The sequence below is a fragment of the Brassica rapa genome, chromosome A09, assembly GCF_000309985.2.
Source record: "Brassica rapa cultivar Chiifu-401-42 chromosome A09, CAAS_Brap_v3.01, whole genome shotgun sequence".
NCBI lineage: Eukaryota > Viridiplantae > Streptophyta > Magnoliopsida > Brassicales > Brassicaceae > Brassica > Brassica rapa.
In genome coordinates, this window is record NC_024803.2 from 41,763,311 (window position 1) to 41,783,100 (window position 19,790).

The 19,790-nt window shown below is 35.4% G+C and overlaps 3 protein-coding genes across 5 annotated transcripts; 2 read left to right on the forward strand and 1 right to left on the reverse strand.

Moving 5' to 3' along the window:
- Window positions 1-271: 271 nt before the first annotated feature.
- Window positions 272-4,994, forward strand: LOC103842944 (protein KNATM-like). Its single transcript, XM_009119627.3, has 3 exons — window positions 272-4,214; window positions 4,319-4,444; window positions 4,628-4,994. Exons 1-3 carry the CDS (start codon window positions 4,062-4,064, stop codon window positions 4,754-4,756), a joined length of 408 nt encoding a protein of 135 aa, XP_009117875.1. The 5' UTR covers window positions 272-4,061; the 3' UTR covers window positions 4,757-4,994.
- Window positions 4,995-10,414: 5,420 nt separating this feature from the next.
- Window positions 10,415-15,472, forward strand: LOC103842946 (cyclin-SDS-like). Of its 3 annotated transcripts, XM_009119628.3 has the most exons (7): window positions 10,431-12,316; window positions 12,411-12,578; window positions 12,716-12,882; window positions 13,943-14,071; window positions 14,145-14,325; window positions 14,421-14,465; window positions 14,560-15,472. In XM_009119628.3, exons 1-7 carry the CDS (start codon window positions 11,537-11,539, stop codon window positions 14,584-14,586), a joined length of 1,497 nt encoding a protein of 498 aa, XP_009117876.1. In that variant the 5' UTR covers window positions 10,431-11,536; the 3' UTR covers window positions 14,587-15,472. The 3 variants fall into 3 exon arrangements, with proteins under 3 accessions (XP_033136913.1, XP_033136914.1, XP_009117876.1); XM_033281022.1 differs by having other exon boundaries at window positions 10,415-12,316; window positions 14,145-14,465; window positions 14,560-14,893; XM_033281023.1 differs by having other exon boundaries at window positions 10,422-12,316; window positions 14,421-15,472.
- On the reverse strand, window positions 15,434-19,594 carry LOC103842947 (probable transmembrane ascorbate ferrireductase 3). The gene is made up of 4 exons (XM_009119630.2): window positions 16,550-19,594; window positions 16,391-16,439; window positions 16,018-16,217; window positions 15,434-15,931 (listed from the first exon to the last, which is right to left on the reverse strand). The coding sequence occupies exons 1-4, from the start codon at window positions 16,712-16,714 to the stop codon at window positions 15,671-15,673; spliced, it is 675 nt and encodes a 224-aa protein (XP_009117878.1). The 5' UTR covers window positions 16,715-19,594; the 3' UTR covers window positions 15,434-15,670.
- Window positions 19,595-19,790: the final 196 nt, after the last annotated feature.

Here is a 19,790-nt window from a genome sequence, read left to right on the forward strand (position 1 = left end):
AATGAGAGGTTCTCAAAGAGTATTTTAACATTAAAAACTGTAAAAATATGAGAGAAAAGGAAAATGAGTCTCTTATGAAATACTCATGCAACCAGTGGTGGTAGTCCAGTGGCGCTTGAGGGATTAAACCCAATACGGCGAACCCTGGTTCGAACCCCGCTGGCCACACGGATATGAGCTATTGCTTTCGGCTCATTTGAATGCCCAGGAGAGGGTCTATCCGTGGGCTGTACCTCCACCCGGGGGTTAGGTCTGTGTCTTTAATAGACCCGGGTTTAACCCTTTTATTTGCAAAAAAAAAATGAAATACTCATGTAATACCATATTACCCATATATACACTTGTTATTTTCTAATTAGTCCAATTCTTTTTGCATCATTAAAATTAAATTATATTAAAATACTGTTATATATTTGTTAGAACCCATTTTACTATCCCAATAAGATTGCTCTCATGATAGAAATAGTTCAAAAAAGAAAAAAGATTGCTCTCATGATCTAATTTTACGTGTTGCGTCTGTGTGAACGCCAGCTTTCGCGACGACGCGTCTTTGGTTGTTCGTTTATTTGTTTTAGTTTAATTTGCATGCAGAACGGACTCCAATTTAAGTGGGCCAAGCCTTTTCATATAATAATACTAATTGGAATTTAACCTAACATGCAAGGCCTTTACGGCCCAATTAATGGTCATGGTGTATTGAATACGTAAGTGTATGTTGGGAGCAAGGTGTTATATCAGGAAATCTCTTGTGCTTCAGATTTGATGAACATTGATGAGTAAGAATGATTCTAGGGGTGTTGGTGTTGCTTCTAGTTCATAGGAAATAGTTGAGTTTGATTTGTCTTTGAGCAACACCGATGTTCTCAGAGGAGCAATTCTGAAAGAGCTATACATTTTGACTAGCAGTAGTAGAATTAGGATGTGTTGATATGGGTTTCAGATTGTAGTCTTTTGTTTATCAAATGTTAGATTCCAGTATCAGAACTACGAGCATGAATGGTATTTGTTATGTCTAGGCCAGATATGAGTTTGGAGCTATAAACATTTCTTTAAAACTTTAATAATTTTTTTTATTTTGTAATTTGGGGTCATATCCTTATGTGAAAAAACTAAAAAATTTGGGGGTCTGTCAATAATTTATGCGGCTATATCCAAATCCGGTTCTGGTGATGCCATACATCTTCATAGAGCACGATGTTCAAACAATTAAAAACAATTTTTGGAGAAAATACCTTCTAAAAGGGCTTAAAATTAGGACCACTTTAACATCTTCTAGATAATCTAACAGTTGTAACTATTAAACCAAGCTTCTCGGTATTATGTTCAATTTTACATTTGCTATTCTTCTTCTGTCTTCTAAAAACATTCATACAAAGATATGTACGTATCTCTAAAATATTTTCCAGTTATTAATACCTAAAAGCTGATAGGACCGTATTATATAAACTACGGAGAACTGAATATTGTAAAGAATAAAATTTATAAAAGTATACCAAAGATTAAGAAAAGGATGATTCAACTGCAGATGCGAGATATTATCTCTTTCCTTAACTCAAAATACGTCCCGTAGTGCGACGGTTTGATAACGTAATGAGTCCCAAGATACAACTGCAAAAAAATCTTCTGATTTGCGTCACTCTATCAGAAGCCTGGCGAAACTAGTTTTGTGTATACTCTCAGACTCAAAGAAAATATCAAAGAGAAAGAAGAAAAATAATAATATGAGGAATTGTTTTGTCTCGGGTATGTTGCTTTCTACACAAGTGCTCTCCTTTTATAATCAAGAGAAAGTGCACGTTATGCAATTTAAGGAGTTAGCCAACGTACGAATCAATTGTAGTAATGACATTGATTTCCAAGATTCTCGTAAGTTAGCTTTGCAAAGTAATGTCTTGGTTTTGACCAATTCAACAACCTTTATTATACTTTGCTTGGGTTTATAATTTTTATATATAGATATATAAATTATCATGAATAAGAATAACTAAATAAGTTGATTGACATAATGTCCAATTAACAAATTCAAATTCAAATTCTAACCCATATATCCAAAGTGATCCAATTTGCTAAATCTTTTATATTTAGCCAAATTTAAAACTTTATAAGTTTTGCATGTCACTCACTTTGAACCTCCATTTCTCATTCAACATAACTCTAATTTTGACCAACAAATACACTAACTCATAGTGTTTATGGTGACGATTACATCGTGCCCAAATTCCGGTTCTTCCGACAGACGTCTCCGTCGAAAAACCCATCGGAAAAATGGTAAGCACCACTTTGTCAAAAACGAGTTCCAACAAAAGCTACATATATTTTTGGTGCAGTGTCAAATTAGAAGTATTTAGTATTCTGTATGGAGATTGTAGTCTTCAGCATAAATCAAGAAACCAATCAATGGAGTAACATTTTAAAACCGTTTTTTTCTTGGTTAAATGCATAAGAGAGAAAAATACAACCCATGCACAGCCAGAGGTTCAGTTTTTTTGGAGCGTAGCCCATTACAAATGAAGTAACCTTTTTAACAAAAGATAATAATCAATGAAGTTTTACACCAACAAAAAAAATTACACCAAAAAAATAATCAATGAAGTAACGTAAAAGACTGTATGGAAATTAATTTTGGTTTTCAGCTTTGATCAAGAGGCCAATAAATGAGGTAGCGTAAGATCTTATGGTTGTGATAATTGTATATGGGATTAATTTACTTATTTTTCAATGTGTTCAAAGAAAAGACTAAAGTGGATAGCACGAAAGGTCGTTATCCAGAGATCAATAATAGGGTTTTGGGGCACCGAAACTGGCAAATACATAACTCATCAAAAATGGAACTGTCCCATTGATACAACAGTTCTGTTCCTATTTACGATCTTCTCACTGTTTAGTCATTTGATTCTCTTTTCTCTTTCCAGCTTTGTTGCTCTCTCTCCTCCAAATATTCAAGATTTTGCAAATATGTTAAGATCAGTCCCAATAACTCACGAATTTAATCACTCCTAGATCATCGGACTACGATATCAAGACGACCTTCTTTTCTAGCGATCTCTTTTGCTGTTAAAGGATACATTTTTATCAAGACGTCAATCTAAAAAAGGTTGTTTTGCACAAAAAAATAAAGACGTCAATCTAATCAACATTTCGTTATGTGTTGTTTTATTGGTTCCTATCATTATTTAAAGCGTTTTTATGTTAGTATACAAAAAGCACACCAAATAGCCATCAAAGTATAGATTATTGTAAATTTCAGATCTTTTATTAATTATGTAGTAGTCATAACTCATAAGCTTTTAATATGCAGATGCATGGACTTAGAGATGTATGTGCCCATATTTTTCATGTTTATCATATAAACTAACTATATATAAAATATATAATCGTGTATAGACAAGTTATTTGTCCAAATATTCATTCAATTGCATTTTAAAATTACTTGCAAATAAAATAAATTATACAAACATTTTTTATTTCCTTTCGTTTTTAATATAGAATTCCATATAAACAGAATTCATTAGGCAACACGATGGAAACAAAAATAGAAGCAATGAGACTTGTGCATAACTCTATTTATCGACAGTCTGACTCAAAGTGCTTTCGTAAGCAATAACACAATAATGCTTCGCCCTTTTCTGCCTCCACTGTTCCTCCACTCTTCCCTCTCCTTTCGCTTCATCACTCCTTTTTATTTCCACACTATTTTCTTGATTAATTATTATCTTCATATATATAAATGACAGTTAATTGTGAGAGTATTCATTTTTAATAAATAAAATGGCCATATAGTTATTTTTTCTTAATATGAATACCAACAACAGCTTAATATATCAATGTATATATGTGACATGTTGACCGCATGGTGTTACCGTTGACCAGTGACTAATGTAATCATATTATATGAATATTATATATGTACAATAAATATTTGTAACAGAAATAAGAGTCTCATAGACCGACAAACAGACCAAAAAGTAATCTTAAAACCCTAGCTTCCCAAATAGGTTACATGGCTCTATACTCTATATATGATGTGGGCTTGTAGAGCTTATGTGATAGACGATTGAAACATGGAGGTGAAGAAAGGTGAGAACAGTTTTTTAGAAAACATGAAACAAGATATTGATCAGATTACAAAAGAAGAATACGAGATTCTTAAGAAGAGAATCTCAAGCCACCCTCTGTATGGACTTCTTCTTCAATCACATCTCAGCTGTTTAAAGGTCCAGTCCTCTATCTCTATGTATATCTCTTTTCTTAAACTAGTTTGTTTTGTTAAAATAATTAATTTAATTTCTAACATATCGGGATCCACAACAACCTGCAGGTGTGCTCCGGTGACTTTGACTTACCGGAGATTATGAACACAGCGGATGATCTTGACCTAACCAAACTCTCTCTCGACCCTGATTCTTCCCTCGAAGCTACCTCTTCAGACCTTGATCAATTCATGGTTATTTTTCTCCTTTTATATTATTTTCTATAAATAAAATAATTTCCGCCAAAATATATTTCACAACAAACAACATTTTTACATGTCGTTTATGCATCTTTCTTACAATTTCACCTATATCTAATTAATTGAATTTTGTTGAAGAAAAAATAATGATATATAAGTAATATTATTCACCTATAGGAAGCGTATTGCTCGACTCTACGGGAGCTGAAGGAAGCCGTGGAGAAGCCTCTTATCGAAGCGCACCGTTTTGTAGATACGGTGTACACTCAGCTAAACGACATTGTTCTCTCATCACCACCCCCTTAATAAGGGGGAAACATGACAACTCTTTCGGTGCTATTATGTCAAAACGCATTTTCCAAATTGTGAAATTACTAGTGTACTCGTGTTTTATTGTGCTGCGTTTTCAGAAACGCTATTGTAGAATCCATTAACGGCAATCACAATCTGAGAAAATGCACTATATATATCACGCCCGCCTGCTTTGCATTTAAGAAAAATAAAAGTTTATGGAAAAGTATTGTACATTATACAATACTCCTTAATTATAAACAAAGACAAACTGTTGACGTTTTTTTCCAAGACTTAGACAATGCGCATAAACCATTAGGATGCGCATGCGGCTATTTATGTGTCTTAGAACAAAGTAATTAACGGTTGTTGCATTACTTATATCTGGGTAAATAAATACACAATAATACACCGATTAAAAGACCTAACAGTCTGTGAAAGACATGGACAATTAGTGTTTGATGATCCGGGTTTATCACAGTAAGCGGAAACAGGTGGACCGTAAAAGTCAAGACACATCTTCTCGCATTTTTTAGCATCGCATGGAACCATTGGCCAGAATACAGGACAAGTTTTCTTCTCCTGATTCATTCTCATCTCTCTCGCACCTCAAACAATTAAGAAATACTTAAGGAATTTGTGACATATTTATATATAACTAGAGTAAACCCGCCCTACGGGCGGGCGAAAAATTAAATAATTTTTAAAATTTTTGTTTTAAAATGATTATTTTATCCAGGTCATTATTTTTAAAATTGTTTTCTTTCAAGTCAGTTTTGTTACTATTTAGTAGGTTTCTAATACAATTATTGTGATTTTTAATAATATTGTATTATATTTTTATTATGTTAGTATATATATTTTAACTTATTTGTTTCATATAAATCAACTAATTTCATTTCTTCTATCTTTGTTTGTTGTCAGACTATTTTATATTTTTTTCTTTGTTCGATTATGTAAAGACATATTTTTATTTTCATATCATTATTAATTTAAATTAACTATAATTTTGTATATTTTATTCATTATATAAACTACTTTCATAATTATATTTTATTGTTTATAAAATTTAAATTAGTTTTTAGTAATATATAATTTAATGATGCATATAATTTTCTAGTATATATTATGAATATTATTACACCTTTGCTATATTTTTATCTGAATGACATAAATAATAAATAATAAATCTACATATAACATTTAATTGCTTTTTATTTTTAAAAAGTTATCATGTATGATTTTTTGCATATTTATTAGGTACACATACGTGTTTTAAAAATACTTTCATCTATTTTTTTAAAATGTGTATTTGATTGTATATATTCAAATTTACAATATCAAATTAAATATTTAATAAACTTAACTAATATTAAATAATTTTCAAAAATAAATTAAAAGTAAACAATTTTTTGCTAATATTTTTTCATTTTTATTATTAAGATTTTGGAACAAAGAATATTGAGTATTAGATATTGGCTTCAACTTGATTTAATTAGTTATAATTTGTGGTAGGGACGTTGATAAGCATGTATAATACTTTTTAATAGATAAAATGTTGACTTTCGGTTAATAATACATTTGATGTTTGTTACAAAATTTCATAACTGTTTTCTGTAGCTGATAAAAAGAATTATTGTACATTTTTTGCGTAGCATATTCATTTATAATATAAGATAATTGATATTTTTAACTGTTGGAAATGTGTTAAAATTTAATGTTTTAATGTTTTCGATGGTATCTTCAGATATTACATTTTTCATAACAACTTTGCAATATTTTAAATCAACACAACACATATTTACTTTTAGCAAAAAAAAAAAAAACTTTGCAATATTTTGTATCATGTACATTCTAAATAATTTATTTGCCGAATCTTTAACACTCTTTATTGTTTAGAAATCTTATCAAATAAACATTGTTTGTTATATACTTTTATTTTTATTGATAATATTTCAACGCTACTTAGAAAACTATTGTTTCTTGCATCTAGTCGAGTTTTTTTTTCCATTACTTCATTTCCTTCCAGTGAGCATCAGCTTCGACTCTTTCACCATTATATAATAACAATATACTCTTACACAGCTTTGTAAGCAAAGAATTGTATAGTATTGAATTGATAACCACCCGACAACACTCCCCTTTGCACTGTCACCACAGCGATCCGTAGGCCCATCACCGCCAGGAGAACACACAACAAAAGAAAGTCTTCCAAAGGCTGTTTTGGTGTTTAGAAACCGGTCTGAGATTTGCAGCTGAAAAATCTGAGAATCAGAAACCAATAGCTAAGACTGTCTCTTACAACCCAGCGTGAGCAATCACATTCTTCACCTTGCTCTCCTTCAACATCTTCACAACTCTCCAGAAATGGCAGATTAAAACCAATCTCACCTCTCTTAGATAGTTTGCTCTTCAAGCTACAGTCGGAGAATATAACTGGACACAAAAACAGAATTCCATCTACTATATTTTCTGTCCTTTTATGACATTTAGACCTACACAATATCTCTGCCTGAGAACTTTTCGGTATAAACACTGCACCTCCAATATATTTTCCAACACTAAACTCCTCGTGGTTAGAAACTTTTACACAATACTGCAACTCAAATCGGCAATGATGGCTTCTGTGAAATATGGAGCTGGAACATGACTGTGCTACAACCTGCTTTCCTCTTGCTCCTTTCAGAATAATAAGAGCAGGAACGTGATGGCATTGATGCTTGGTTTGAGCCAGACTTACCATTAATAAGACGGTCATAGTTTTCGTCTGTCCAAAGAAGTGTACACAAAACATTTTTTGAAAGTGGCAGTGTATTATAAGTTTGTCTTTGAAGAGATTGTTCAATAAATTTGTGGATAGCTTGGCTGTGTGTGATTCACAAATATATTTAACAAATAGAACTTGATTCCTGGATGATAAATAGTCGTTGGACTGAACTTGATTAGTGAAGTGAATAGAAAATGATGGAAATAAGATTAGTGCATAGAATGTGTTCCGTTAACACTATTTTGCAAGTTGAAGTGATCAAAGCAAATAGAACTTTACCCCTAAGTAACAAACCAAATGGGAGACCAATCTTACAATCTAGAAGAGCTTTTGACACCTCGTCACATGTTACATTCGGTGCTCTTAAGAAGATTGCAATGTTCAGGTATTTCTTGGATCAGCCACCATGTTATAATTCTTGGCCAAAGGCATCATTGACGTTCAGACAGGTTCCTTTGGAGCAGAACTTTCTGAATTCCAACCAAGCAGACGCTCCATCCAACCAAGCTGAGTACATTCCAGCAGCTGAGAGGGACGGTGATGGTATCCTCAGACATGATTAAGATTTAACAATAACTATGGAAGCTCTGTATGTTGAGAGAAAGCCTGCATCATAATTTGATTGTCAATAACATGCGTTTGAATGTGTGGAGAGGCTGACGTCACCACACCGACAATAAGAAAGCATGTTACCACGGCGCAGATGTCGTCCCAAAGAGATGAAGATGAAGTGAGTCGGTGTTGCCATTTAAACGGTGCCGACGAATTGAACTTCCGCAACGCCACCGGCGAGTAAACCAAACACTACGAAAGCTCTTCCCACAGGTTCGCGGGCGCTAATGGAGTAATTGTCTTGAACCGTCAATCAATTTCTTCAAAGAAAAGTAAGAACTCTCATCCTCATCTCAACTCATCTCCTCACACAGAATCTTTGCCATAGCCTTCCGAAAATCCCCGCTTCACAGTGAACGACTGTTGCAAAGATCTTCCATCACCATGTGGCTTGTGTTGAGCCAACTGTAGATAAGACAAAAAAAATTATCAAAAGCGATCCGAAATGTTTATCTAACGATCTTGGGGAGAGGAAATAGAAAGACAAAGAACCAAACAAAACCTAGAGTTTGATAAACATCAAACAAAAGCTACTACCTTGAAGTTTTATTAGAATTTGCAAGGATGATGTTCAAGGGAAGGATGCTAACCTTTATATTGTGTAGATTACACCGCCTCACAGAGAGTAAACTCGCATTCAACGTCAGATCGTGCCTCATTTCGGTCTTTGGAGTTAAGAAGGTCATAAAGGCTATGGATCTGTAACTTGGAGCGTTTCATCTAATTAGGAGAGTAACCAGAACGACGCCATCGAAGATCAACAAAGAGATACCTCGAAACTCCCATCATTTTTGTTTGGGAACTGTTTTGGTGTCGATGAAGAAGAAGAGCAGAAACCCTAATCGGCTTGCATCTCTCATGATTTTGAAATGGGCCTATTATTATTGAGATCCAATATGTATCAAAACCGTAATTGAAAACACCAGTCCACATCAAGCTTTAATGAAACGCAGAGTATAACATGAGCACGAACACGTGTCGCATTGTTAGAATTCGATTTAGTGACGTGGCAAGCTGAGAAGAAGAGAATAGTCTTCTTTATAGTATTAGATTACATCTAAATTATTCACTTAAGATCAATGAAAACTGGGAGGTTCCTTCATGATTATGCAGGTTTTGATAAATTCTATAGTAAGCGGGACGTTTTGTTTTGTCTAGGTGAAACTGTGTGTCAAGAAAATATAGGATTTTTTGTTTGAAAAAGATGCTTTTCTGTTAAAAGAATAGTTTAACTAGGAAAATATTACAATTTGTCAAAGGGAGAGATTGGGTCTACATTAATATAGGCTTGACCTGATTAAATCAGTGTCCTTCATCTGTTACATATAGATATGTGCATACCATATTTAGACAACTAAGTAAGGATGATTTATGAACATATTCCAATATTAAAGTGGAGGGAGGTTTTGTAATTAAGTTTGGTTCATATGCTAAACTCTAATCCAAATCTGTTGGATATTAATTTTTTTAAAAAAATTGGATCGGAATAAAATAGCTCCATAACATCTTCAATCCAACTTCATTTTTTATTTCAAAATAAAGTTTGGATTACTCCATAAAGAAGTAATTTTTTGTTTTATATATTATTTTTTAAATGGAGTAAACTTAAGTGAAATTTAATTTTAATATGGAAATAATAATGTAAACTATACTTGTTAAACTATTAGAACATTTTGAAGTTCTCTATTATGGAGTAGAATTGGAATTACTGCATCTTAGAAGGAAATAATTTAAATATGTAACTCAAAATTTAGTTCTTTTGCTGTCCAAGTTTAATTAACTTATAAAAATTCGGTGTGGTGAAAAATACAATGTTGGTTCAAACTGGGTAGCGTAGGATCTTTTTAAGTATTTTTGAGTGATACTAGATCTCGACGTTTTTGTATGTGGGGTTTAAATCTCTGTGAGGTTAAAATCTTTGCAATCGTGTTTTGGTTAATGAAAGTTGTTGTTCGGTAAAAAAAAAAAATAGAAGAAATTTTGGAATATTTATAAGAAAATGAAATTCATTTCCTATATTTCTGGCTACGATTATGTTTTTTTTGGTGTAAATGTTAAGATTTATACCAAGATTTTCAGTTTTTTAGAGTTATGGGAAGCCACTTATTACAAGAAAATAAGAGAGAGCAAAAACAACAGAGCAAGAATTACAGGCCCGCGGGCAACAAAGAGAGATAGAGCAAGAGCAACAAAGGCGATGGCGGAGGTTGGGTGTGACGACTGATGGCAAGCAGGCGGTCCTTGATGAGACGGTCCACCCGAGAGAAGACTTCAGCAACTGATGTAGAGACTTGCTGGAAGATGCGCACGTTACGCTCCCGTCAGATGCAATACACAATTACCTGCAATATAAGCTTCAGCACAGCATACATACCAGCAACTCCAGCGAGTTGGGGATGAGCAATAACACCAGCAAGCGCTTGGATAGAGACTGGAGCAAGCAGAACTGGACTAGCAGAGAACTTAGCCCAAATTGCTGCAACGAAGGGGCATTGAAAAAAGAGATGAGAATGAGACTCTGTTCCGGAGAGACAAAGAACACACTGCGTTGGAACGTTCATGCCCCACGAAGCAAGCCGGTCCCTGGTGGGAAGCCTAGCGAGAGCCACCATCCAAGTAACAAAAGAACATCTTGGTATTTCTTCCTTGAACCAGACTAGTCTGCTCCATGGTACCAGAGGTGAGGGTTCTCTCAGCCTAATTCAAGTAGCCTTGGTCGAGAACTTCTGGACATAATGGACCTCTCCATTCCTCCACAGATAGACATCCCTGCCATTCTCATCAGAAGGAGGGGTCATTGTTGAGAGGACAATCTGCAAAGTCTCTGCCTAGTCGGACCGAGCATGAGGAATTAGCCAGTGGCCATTAGCAGCCGCCTCACACACGCTTGCCTCCCTTCGAAGACGAAGTTCTCTGGTGCCAGATTCACCAAACGCACAGATCAAGGGTCCCATATCATTCCAGAAATCATACCAGAACTTAGCTGTTTTCCCATCACCCACACTACATCTTAGGAACACAGCAACGCTGTCTACGATTATGTTTCTGGCTACGATAACTTGCATGTGAACGTGACCCAAGAAAAATGATTAGACGGTATGCTGATAAAAGTGAGAAACTAATTGAAAAATATCAACCAACCAGTTGAAGTAATTATCAAAACGCATGTCTTCAGCCATTGAGAAACAAAGTGTATAAATTCAAACGCAAACGCTGAAAGAAGACAAGCGTCCGAAGAATGCGGATTGCGACCAATAAAACAAGAACGAAAAGGACGTTCACGTGGACCTACCCGCAGCGTATAAGAACCTCTCTCACTCTCCACCATCACCACTTCTCTCACTATAACCGCATCCCCCACTCTAACGAACCCAAACGAGTTTCCATTTTCAAATTCGAATTTCAAATTTTCATCGATGAAGGTGATCGCGTCGAGAAACTCAAAGCGTAAGGCTGGGGCGACGCCGTTCGCCGCGAAGAACCTTCCGTCGATGAGTTCGATCCGGAAGAGAGCTCTGATCTCTCCACTATCCGCTGCTTCCGGCTCCAATTTGCTTTCTGCAGTCGATGACAATGTCTCATGCGGTTCAAGCAGAGTCGAGGAGAGCTCGAAGCTGAAGAAGATTCGAATCGAAGAGGAAGAAGAAGAAGTTTCGGGACCTGCTGATCCGAAGCTTCGGAGGATCACGAGGTCATACTCTAAGCTAACCAAGGAGAAGGAAGGAGACGAGATCGAAGTAAGCGAAACGTCCTTCACACGATCCGACGTGACGTTTGCCGAGAATAAGGAGAGCGACGTCGTTTCGGGAGTAGAGTCTTGCTCCAAGTTCGGGAGCGTAACCGGAGGAGGAGGAGGCGATTACGAAGAAACTGAAATCTCCAAACCGAGCGGACACGTGGAAGCGAAGACGGAGTTTGAGACAATCGGATTCGTCTCCGATCTCGCTTGCGAAGAGACGTTCTCCGACGAAGAGGATGAGTCGTCGGAGATATTTTCACAGTACTCATCGGATTACACTTCTTCAGTTTTTTCCGACTCTGGCAGCGAGTTCTCGGAGAGATCTAGCTCTGATGATTCTCCTGTTTCACATAGTCGCTCTCTGTACCTCGCGTTCAAGGAACAGTTCTGTAGATCCACGATCCCTAACGATCTCGAATCCTCTCGCGAAGAACTAAGCCGTGAAACTCAATCTGACGTAAGCGTATAATGCATTCATATCTCTTGCTATTGATTACACAGCTTGAAGGTGTTGTTAATTGCTTGAAACGATCATTCGATTATTGTTTTAGCTGTTAAGGTTTGAAGATGAAGAGGTGGAAGAGAGCTATCAAAGGCTGAGGGAAAGAGAGAGAAGTCATGCGTATCTGCGTGACTACGCTAAAGCTTACTGCTCCAGGATGGATCATGCTGATTTCATCCCTCAGCTACGCTTGATCATGGTTCAATGGATTGTGGAGGTTGAATGAACATTTATCATCATTCTCTTCTTGTATGCATTGCATTTGATTGAAGCGTCTAATAAAGGAACGATTCTAAATGTATGTATGGTGTTCTTCTGTTTTACTGATTTGTCCTTCTCACTGACTATACGCAGCAATGTTCTGCAATGGAGCTTCAGCCGGAGACGTTGTTTCTAGGAGTTAGTCTGCTGGATCGTTTCCTGAGCAAAGGAACCTTCAAGAGCGAGAGGAACCTAGTACTAGTCGGGATTGCGAGTCTTACTCTGGCCACCAGAATTGAAGAAAACCAACCTTACAATAGGTACAAACCATGTTCCATCTTTCATTATTCTGACTTCTAGTGTTCATTAGGTAAAATTAGGCCTGGGCATTCGGGGTCCCAATCGGGTTTCGGTTTTATCCAATCGGGTTTTGGTTTTTCGGGTTTATCAAAATCAGCTCCATTCGGATTATATGAAAGTTCGGTTCGGGACCGGTTCGGGTTCCATCGGGTTCGGGTCGGGGTTAGTAAATCTTCAAAGAACCGGTACAACCCAATATACTTTCGGGTTCGGGTCCCAATCGGTTTTTCGGTTTAAAAGTACCTGATTTTTACCTATTTTATAACCAAAACATGAGTAAAATCGGTTCTTCAGTTTTAAAAGACCTGATTTGTACCTATTTTGAAACCAAAACTTAAGTAAAATCGATTCAAAAATAAGGAACATCAACCGTGATCATTCAAAATCATACGAAAAGTAAACATATTTAATGATAAAAAGAAAACCAAATAAATAAAAGCATAAAACAAAAACTAAGTTCTCATGAAATGAGAAACATTGTTTAACGAAAACAAAATCAAAATCTAAATACTTCAAGATTCATGTAATAGAACCCCACAAACATTCATGTTATAGATAAGTATTTTAGATGTTCAATATTTCTTAGTGTATTTTGGATACATATTAGGAATTGAGATCATATTTGGTACAAGATCTTTTCGAGGTTTTGAATATTTCGGGTTCTATCGGATATCCATTTAGATTCGGGTTCGGTTCGGATAATACCCATAACCCGAAATACCACAAAACAAGATCCATTCGGTATTTACGTCGGGTTCGGATCGGTTCGGATTCATTTTTATCGGATCGGATTCGGTTCGGGTTTTCGGGTTCGGTTTATTTGCCCAGCCCTAGGTAAAATGGTCTCAATAAGAAGATGACTATATGGCTTCCATATACAAATCTTATATGGTCATATGTGTGTCAAATATTGGATTCTGTTTCCCAAAAGCTATGTACTGCTAATACCTTCTGCACACACACATATCAATAGTTCAATTTTCTTTAGCTCCTCACCTGGTACTTTCTCCATATGATTAGCATCCGGAGAAGGAACTTCTACATCCAGAACCTAAAGTACAGCCGGCATGAAGTGGTGGCAATGGAGTGGCTGGTTCAAGAAGTTCTCAACTTCAAATGCTTGTCACCCACAATCTTTAACTTCTTATGGTAAAATCCTTTATTACTGAATATTTTCTGTTCCAAGACACGTATACATATAATTATCATTGATACATCTCAGGTTTTACCTAAAAGCTGCACGAGCCAATCCAGAAGTTGAAAAGAAAGCGAGATCCTTGGCCATAACCTCACTATCCGATCACACTCAACTCTGTTTTTGGCCCTCAACTGTAGCAGCCGGGGTTGTAGTTCTCGCCTGCAGTGAACACAACAAAATCTCAGCCTACCAACGAGTCATAAAGGTACCAATCTCTTCATCACTACTTAAAAGACTTTTTGATCTCAAAGAACATACAGAACATTCACAATCTAAACCTCAATCTCTCTCTCTCTACAGGTTCATGTTAGAACAAAAGATAGCGACCTGCCTGAATGCGTCGAGGTATTTTGTTCAACATCACTCTCATCGTATCAGACCTCCTTTTCTCCACTAAAGAGTTGACGGATGTGTTTTAAATTCGCGTTTCTATATACAGAGCCTGGAATGGTTGCTTGAGCAGTAAGAAATCCACAAGAACAAATTACACCAACAACCAGATACAGTATACTCCAATACGAACTCACAGGTTATTATTACCATTTACACAACAAACATTTATAAGGTATATAACAAGACAATGCCTCTACAGATTTATATGCTTAATCTCTGGACTTAATTAGCTCGTCTCTGCATTACTAATACCAATTATCAGGCCACATTTGTGCTGCCACACACATTTATTGCTTATTTTGTTCAATACATTACAATCTCATTTTATTAAAACTTTTTTTCCTATTTCTTCTTTAATAAGGTGTGAAAGACTTCTTATATTTTCAGTCATCACTGTCATTTTTATATTGGTTAGAAGATCAATTTTTTTGTGTCTCTAAGGTAAATAACCTAGCGTCTGAAAATAAATAAAACATATAATTGGAAGGACTGTAGGATTATATATATGGTTTTTGGTACAACTACGATATGAAATGATGACATAATTGCTGATTGTTGCCACCGGAATGATATTCCAATGCTTGAATCCTGGCGCAAAATTTGACAACATCATTTCACATGATCTCTTGTTTATATCTACACTAGTATCCTGTTCAATGTGAACTTCGCATAATTCATTCACTCTTAAGTCTTAACATTAAAATTTCAGATAAGAACTTGCATATAAAAGCTAAAATTGTTATTTCTCTAGTTTCATTAAAACATATACCATTCAACACTTTTTGGGTTATCATTTTAGACATTTTTAAAAGATATTCGTTTGAGAAAGATAATAAAACTATAGACAATTGAAAAGGTAATGGCATGAAGTTTTCCGGACCGTTTAAATTGCTTTCTGACGTGGGAATATATCACTACAATTAAAATATGCAAATAATGACTTTTTCTTTTAGTAAGCATCAAAGATGAAATAACAACAAAGAAAAAAACATACAAAAGTAAATTTTAGAATCAAAATATCAAACAATCACACTCTCAGGGCCCAATTAGATATCTCCCAATCACATTTAGACACCAAAACAAACAATCAAACAAGAACTCATTCAATGATACAATGCATAAAAATCAATTTAACGGTAGGCTAATATAGGAATCCGTCAACCATAACGGCCAAGAGCGACGGAGAAGTCGACGGAAACGCCAAAGAGAAGAATGGCTAAGCCGGTGAAGTTAATGAGACGTGACTCAGCGTTTGTGCTCTGACCAAGCATCGTGGCTCTCTGCATGAGTCCGGTAAGTGCTGCGACGATGCCCATATAAAATAGAGCCCGACCACCTAAGACGTGCCACGGCATCATCCTTGCTCTTGTCCCTGATGAAGATTGTGGCGCAAGGAATGTGAATGCACCAAGTAGCCACTGTAAAGTTACATCACCACCACAAATTTTCAACAAAGCGATGGTTTAATTAACGTTAAAATCCACGTCTATGAACTGATATTAACCTGGAGGCCGAGGAGGATGAAAGTTGTGAGGCCGATCCAGGAGTGAAGAGATACCATGTCTTTAAGGTTTAGTTTGTCGTGGAATCTAAAGGCAGCGGAGATTCCGACAATACCTAGAACTAATCCTATTAAGTGAAGCCCACCGTGAACCATTTTCTGTACTTGGTGCGAGGCATATGCCGTTTTGTACGTCATCATCGCTGCACAATCATTGTCAATTATTGTTTTTATAATTAATTCATGCATAATCACGAATGTAATTTTTTTGGAAACCTAAATCATTTTATTGATTATATTATGTACTGTATATGGAAGAAAACTACCATTTTATCATTTTTTTTTTTGTTATTTGTTTAAGTCGTGATTGAATTACCTTGGCCGACGAGGAAGAGAAATCCACAGTACATGAGAAATGGGTGCACCTATATATATCAACCATTTCCGAACCAAAAAGAGTATTAGAAAAAATAACAAACTAGTTAAAACATGACCGAACGGTTTGAAGTATATATTTATATACACACAAACTTACATTTAAAATCTTAAGGGGGTTGTCCGAGCCATACTCGATGCCTTCGCGGTAATGGAGAAGCCATATGAGCATTAGAACAACGGCTAATATGCCAAAGAAGTGAGCCACAAGCGTTGAAAGCGACGAGTGACGCTTAAAAGGTGTTCGATCTGCTGAGACGTCCATCTGATTTTACTTTGGTTCTCTTGCTAAACACGATGATGAGTCAAGCAATACTGAGAGAGAACATGAGAGAAGAGAATGTGCTAGATTGTGTGTATTGCGTATCGGTTCTGTCGGGTACGGATGATATCTTAAAGGGTTATTTATACTAATATAATTGATGTGTGAAAACAACCCAAAACAATATATAAATAGGACTGCCTTTAATCAAAATATGAAACATAAAATCATACGCAAGTGTTTAAGCCATATATAAATCTAATTTATAATATCACCGGAAGACATTTATGTTCATCAATATCATTAGAGCTAGGAACATTCTTGGTTATTCTTGGCCCCTAAACTAAATATGTCTCGCCGGCCTTGAAGGACATGATTCACTTGCTTCTATTCAGTCCCATCCCTAGTTCCGGGTTAGGGGAGATTAGGTCCATACCCCAAACTTCCCCTAGTTAAAAACAAAAATCTAATATATAAGACTTATACATGCATATTTGTTTTGATGAACTGAATCGTTCGGTGACCTATAACTAATTAACTATGACCAAAAACATAACTTAGCTCGACTTTGTTATTAGTTTAAGAGTATCATTATTTATAGAATTTTAAAATTAGTATAACTTGGTCATGCAAGATATTGGTGAACGAATGAATTGCTTGCGTATAAGGGTTTGGAATAAAAATGAATGGGGGTTCTACAACGAAAACAGCTAAGGTTACACACTTTTGGATTTTTTCGTACGTTTGATTCTAATCTCATCTATCTAACTCACTTTGGCCCTACCTTCTGTTGCCTTTTTCTAGAACCAACCTTAATTATTTGATGTAAGAAATTATTGATCTTTTAAGTTGTATAAAGAGAGAGCTCCAAGACGGAAAATAGAGGAAAGAGATTGGGTCCAGTTACTACGTCCAATAAAAGCAATATGTTTATTCTTAAAATGTGAGAGAGGTAGGGAAGAGTTAAAAGATGGAAGAAACAAGGGCTACTGATCCATTTTTGAGCATAATAGTAAATCTTATAAAAATTGCAAAATATATAGATGGATTCAAGTTTCAACTAAGGTTGAGGCAAGGCAATCATCCGCAACCAAAATATATAAGTCGTTTTTCAGATAATAATGAAAATTTGATAGTTTATATAATTATACGGCTAAGGATTGGGCACAAACAATAAAAGTTAATTAGGATAAGATTATTGAATTGAACCAGAATTTCAGCTGAGTATTAATTTGGTTTAGATAGATTAAATTCCAAACTAAAACTTTGTACGACTCCACATCACCGTCCTTTTTTATCCAGTCAGTGGGAAGATGGAGTTTAAATCACAGGCCTATATATGTGGCTAATGCGCCAATCAAGTGGATATGTCACAGGCGTTTAGATATTTTAGCTAATAACAGTTTACTCTAACCAGGAATCTCCAACTAAAAACTAGGACTCATCCTATACTCAATTTACACGCAGTTAATCTCTGGTTCGCCGAAACCAGGAAATTTAGAAATTTCTTTTTGACTCGAGAAAAATTTTGGTCAATATATAGACCGACATGTATTTTATTTTATAAAATGTCAATTTATGGTCAACTATCGTGACCAAATATATACTTTGAACGATTCAAAAGTATGACTAACCTTGCAAAATATCGTTTAAATGTTTTTTTGCGATAAAATCTTAATCCTTTGACCCGAAGTATGTTTCTTTCAATGTATGATCAGAGAATTGTATTATGATAGTTTTTCAATTGAATTCAGCATAGTTATATCAAAGAGTCCGTGGTCAGACTCTCCCTCTAATTTAATTTGTTTTACCTCATTGTATTTTTTATATTTTTTTTTTTGAAAAAGGGCATTCATACCTCATTGTATTTCGTTTCTTTGAATATATGATTTAACATAATCATTCAAATAGCATAATTATATCAAAGCATCCATGGTCAAATTTAGATGGAGAAGATATTATTTTTCTCAACAAATCGAGTATTTGTCAATTAATTATTTAGATGACATCTGACCATATGAGTTCATGTACGGAGAAGGAAAACTAAGGATAATATTTTTTTGTAAACAATGATTAATATTTGTTTCATAGTGACGATATGTTAAATATTGGGCTTTGATATAATTGTATGCCTTTATAAGCTTTCGAGTATAATTTCAATTCCAAATGGGTCCTTGACAAGAAGCCTCTTGTATATGAAATCATATCACCAGTTTGTTGCCCTCACAACGTCTTTATATTGCTACGCGAATCAGACATTATTGGTTACCATTTACTCGGCTAATTTTTTGGGTTAATGCACAAAACCAAATCTCGGATCTTAGCCGTTGGACCCAGCAACAAAATAATTACCGATATGCATGGGAGGAAAATATCGCACGTGAATATTTCATGCACTGATGCTCATTGGGATCTTCCATTAGCTCACGTGCATTACTACGCACACGTTAGCAGAAAACTGTGTTATTCGCTAATTTGCTCCCAGCATACTTGTTGGGATGATGACCGTTGTGAGTTCCCAAAGTTAACTTTAAAAACAAACAAAATGTTATTTATGTACCTACCAAACATATAGTACTATACATAACAATGATATTGTAAATTGGTTTATTTATGCATGGACCCATCTCAGCTGACAAACACTTATATTCATCTACAGAGGAGTATTAACGGCGTCAATGTTGCCGTAAATTGCGTTGCAGAGAGTAGTTTAGCTGTGAGACTATGCCAAGGACCAACGGCTACTTGATGCTGACTTGAAGTAAATTTCTATACGTCAGTACTTACCTAACAAAATTTAAGCCAGACTTATACAACGTCAGAGTCACAAGCCGATCAAATTACTCATCATTCACCCAAAAAATATCACCCCCCCCCCCAACATTATGTGTACTTGTGTAGTGTGTATCTTTTATACAAAGACAAAATTATGTACTCTACAGTTTGGAAGGTCTAGTTCCCTTAATTTTATGCTTGAATATAAAACAATCAAAAGTATGAGAAATTTTTTTATAGTCTTGAATTTTGCTTATGAGTATTTAAGGTGCTCTTACCAATTAATCTAGTCGATTCATTGTTT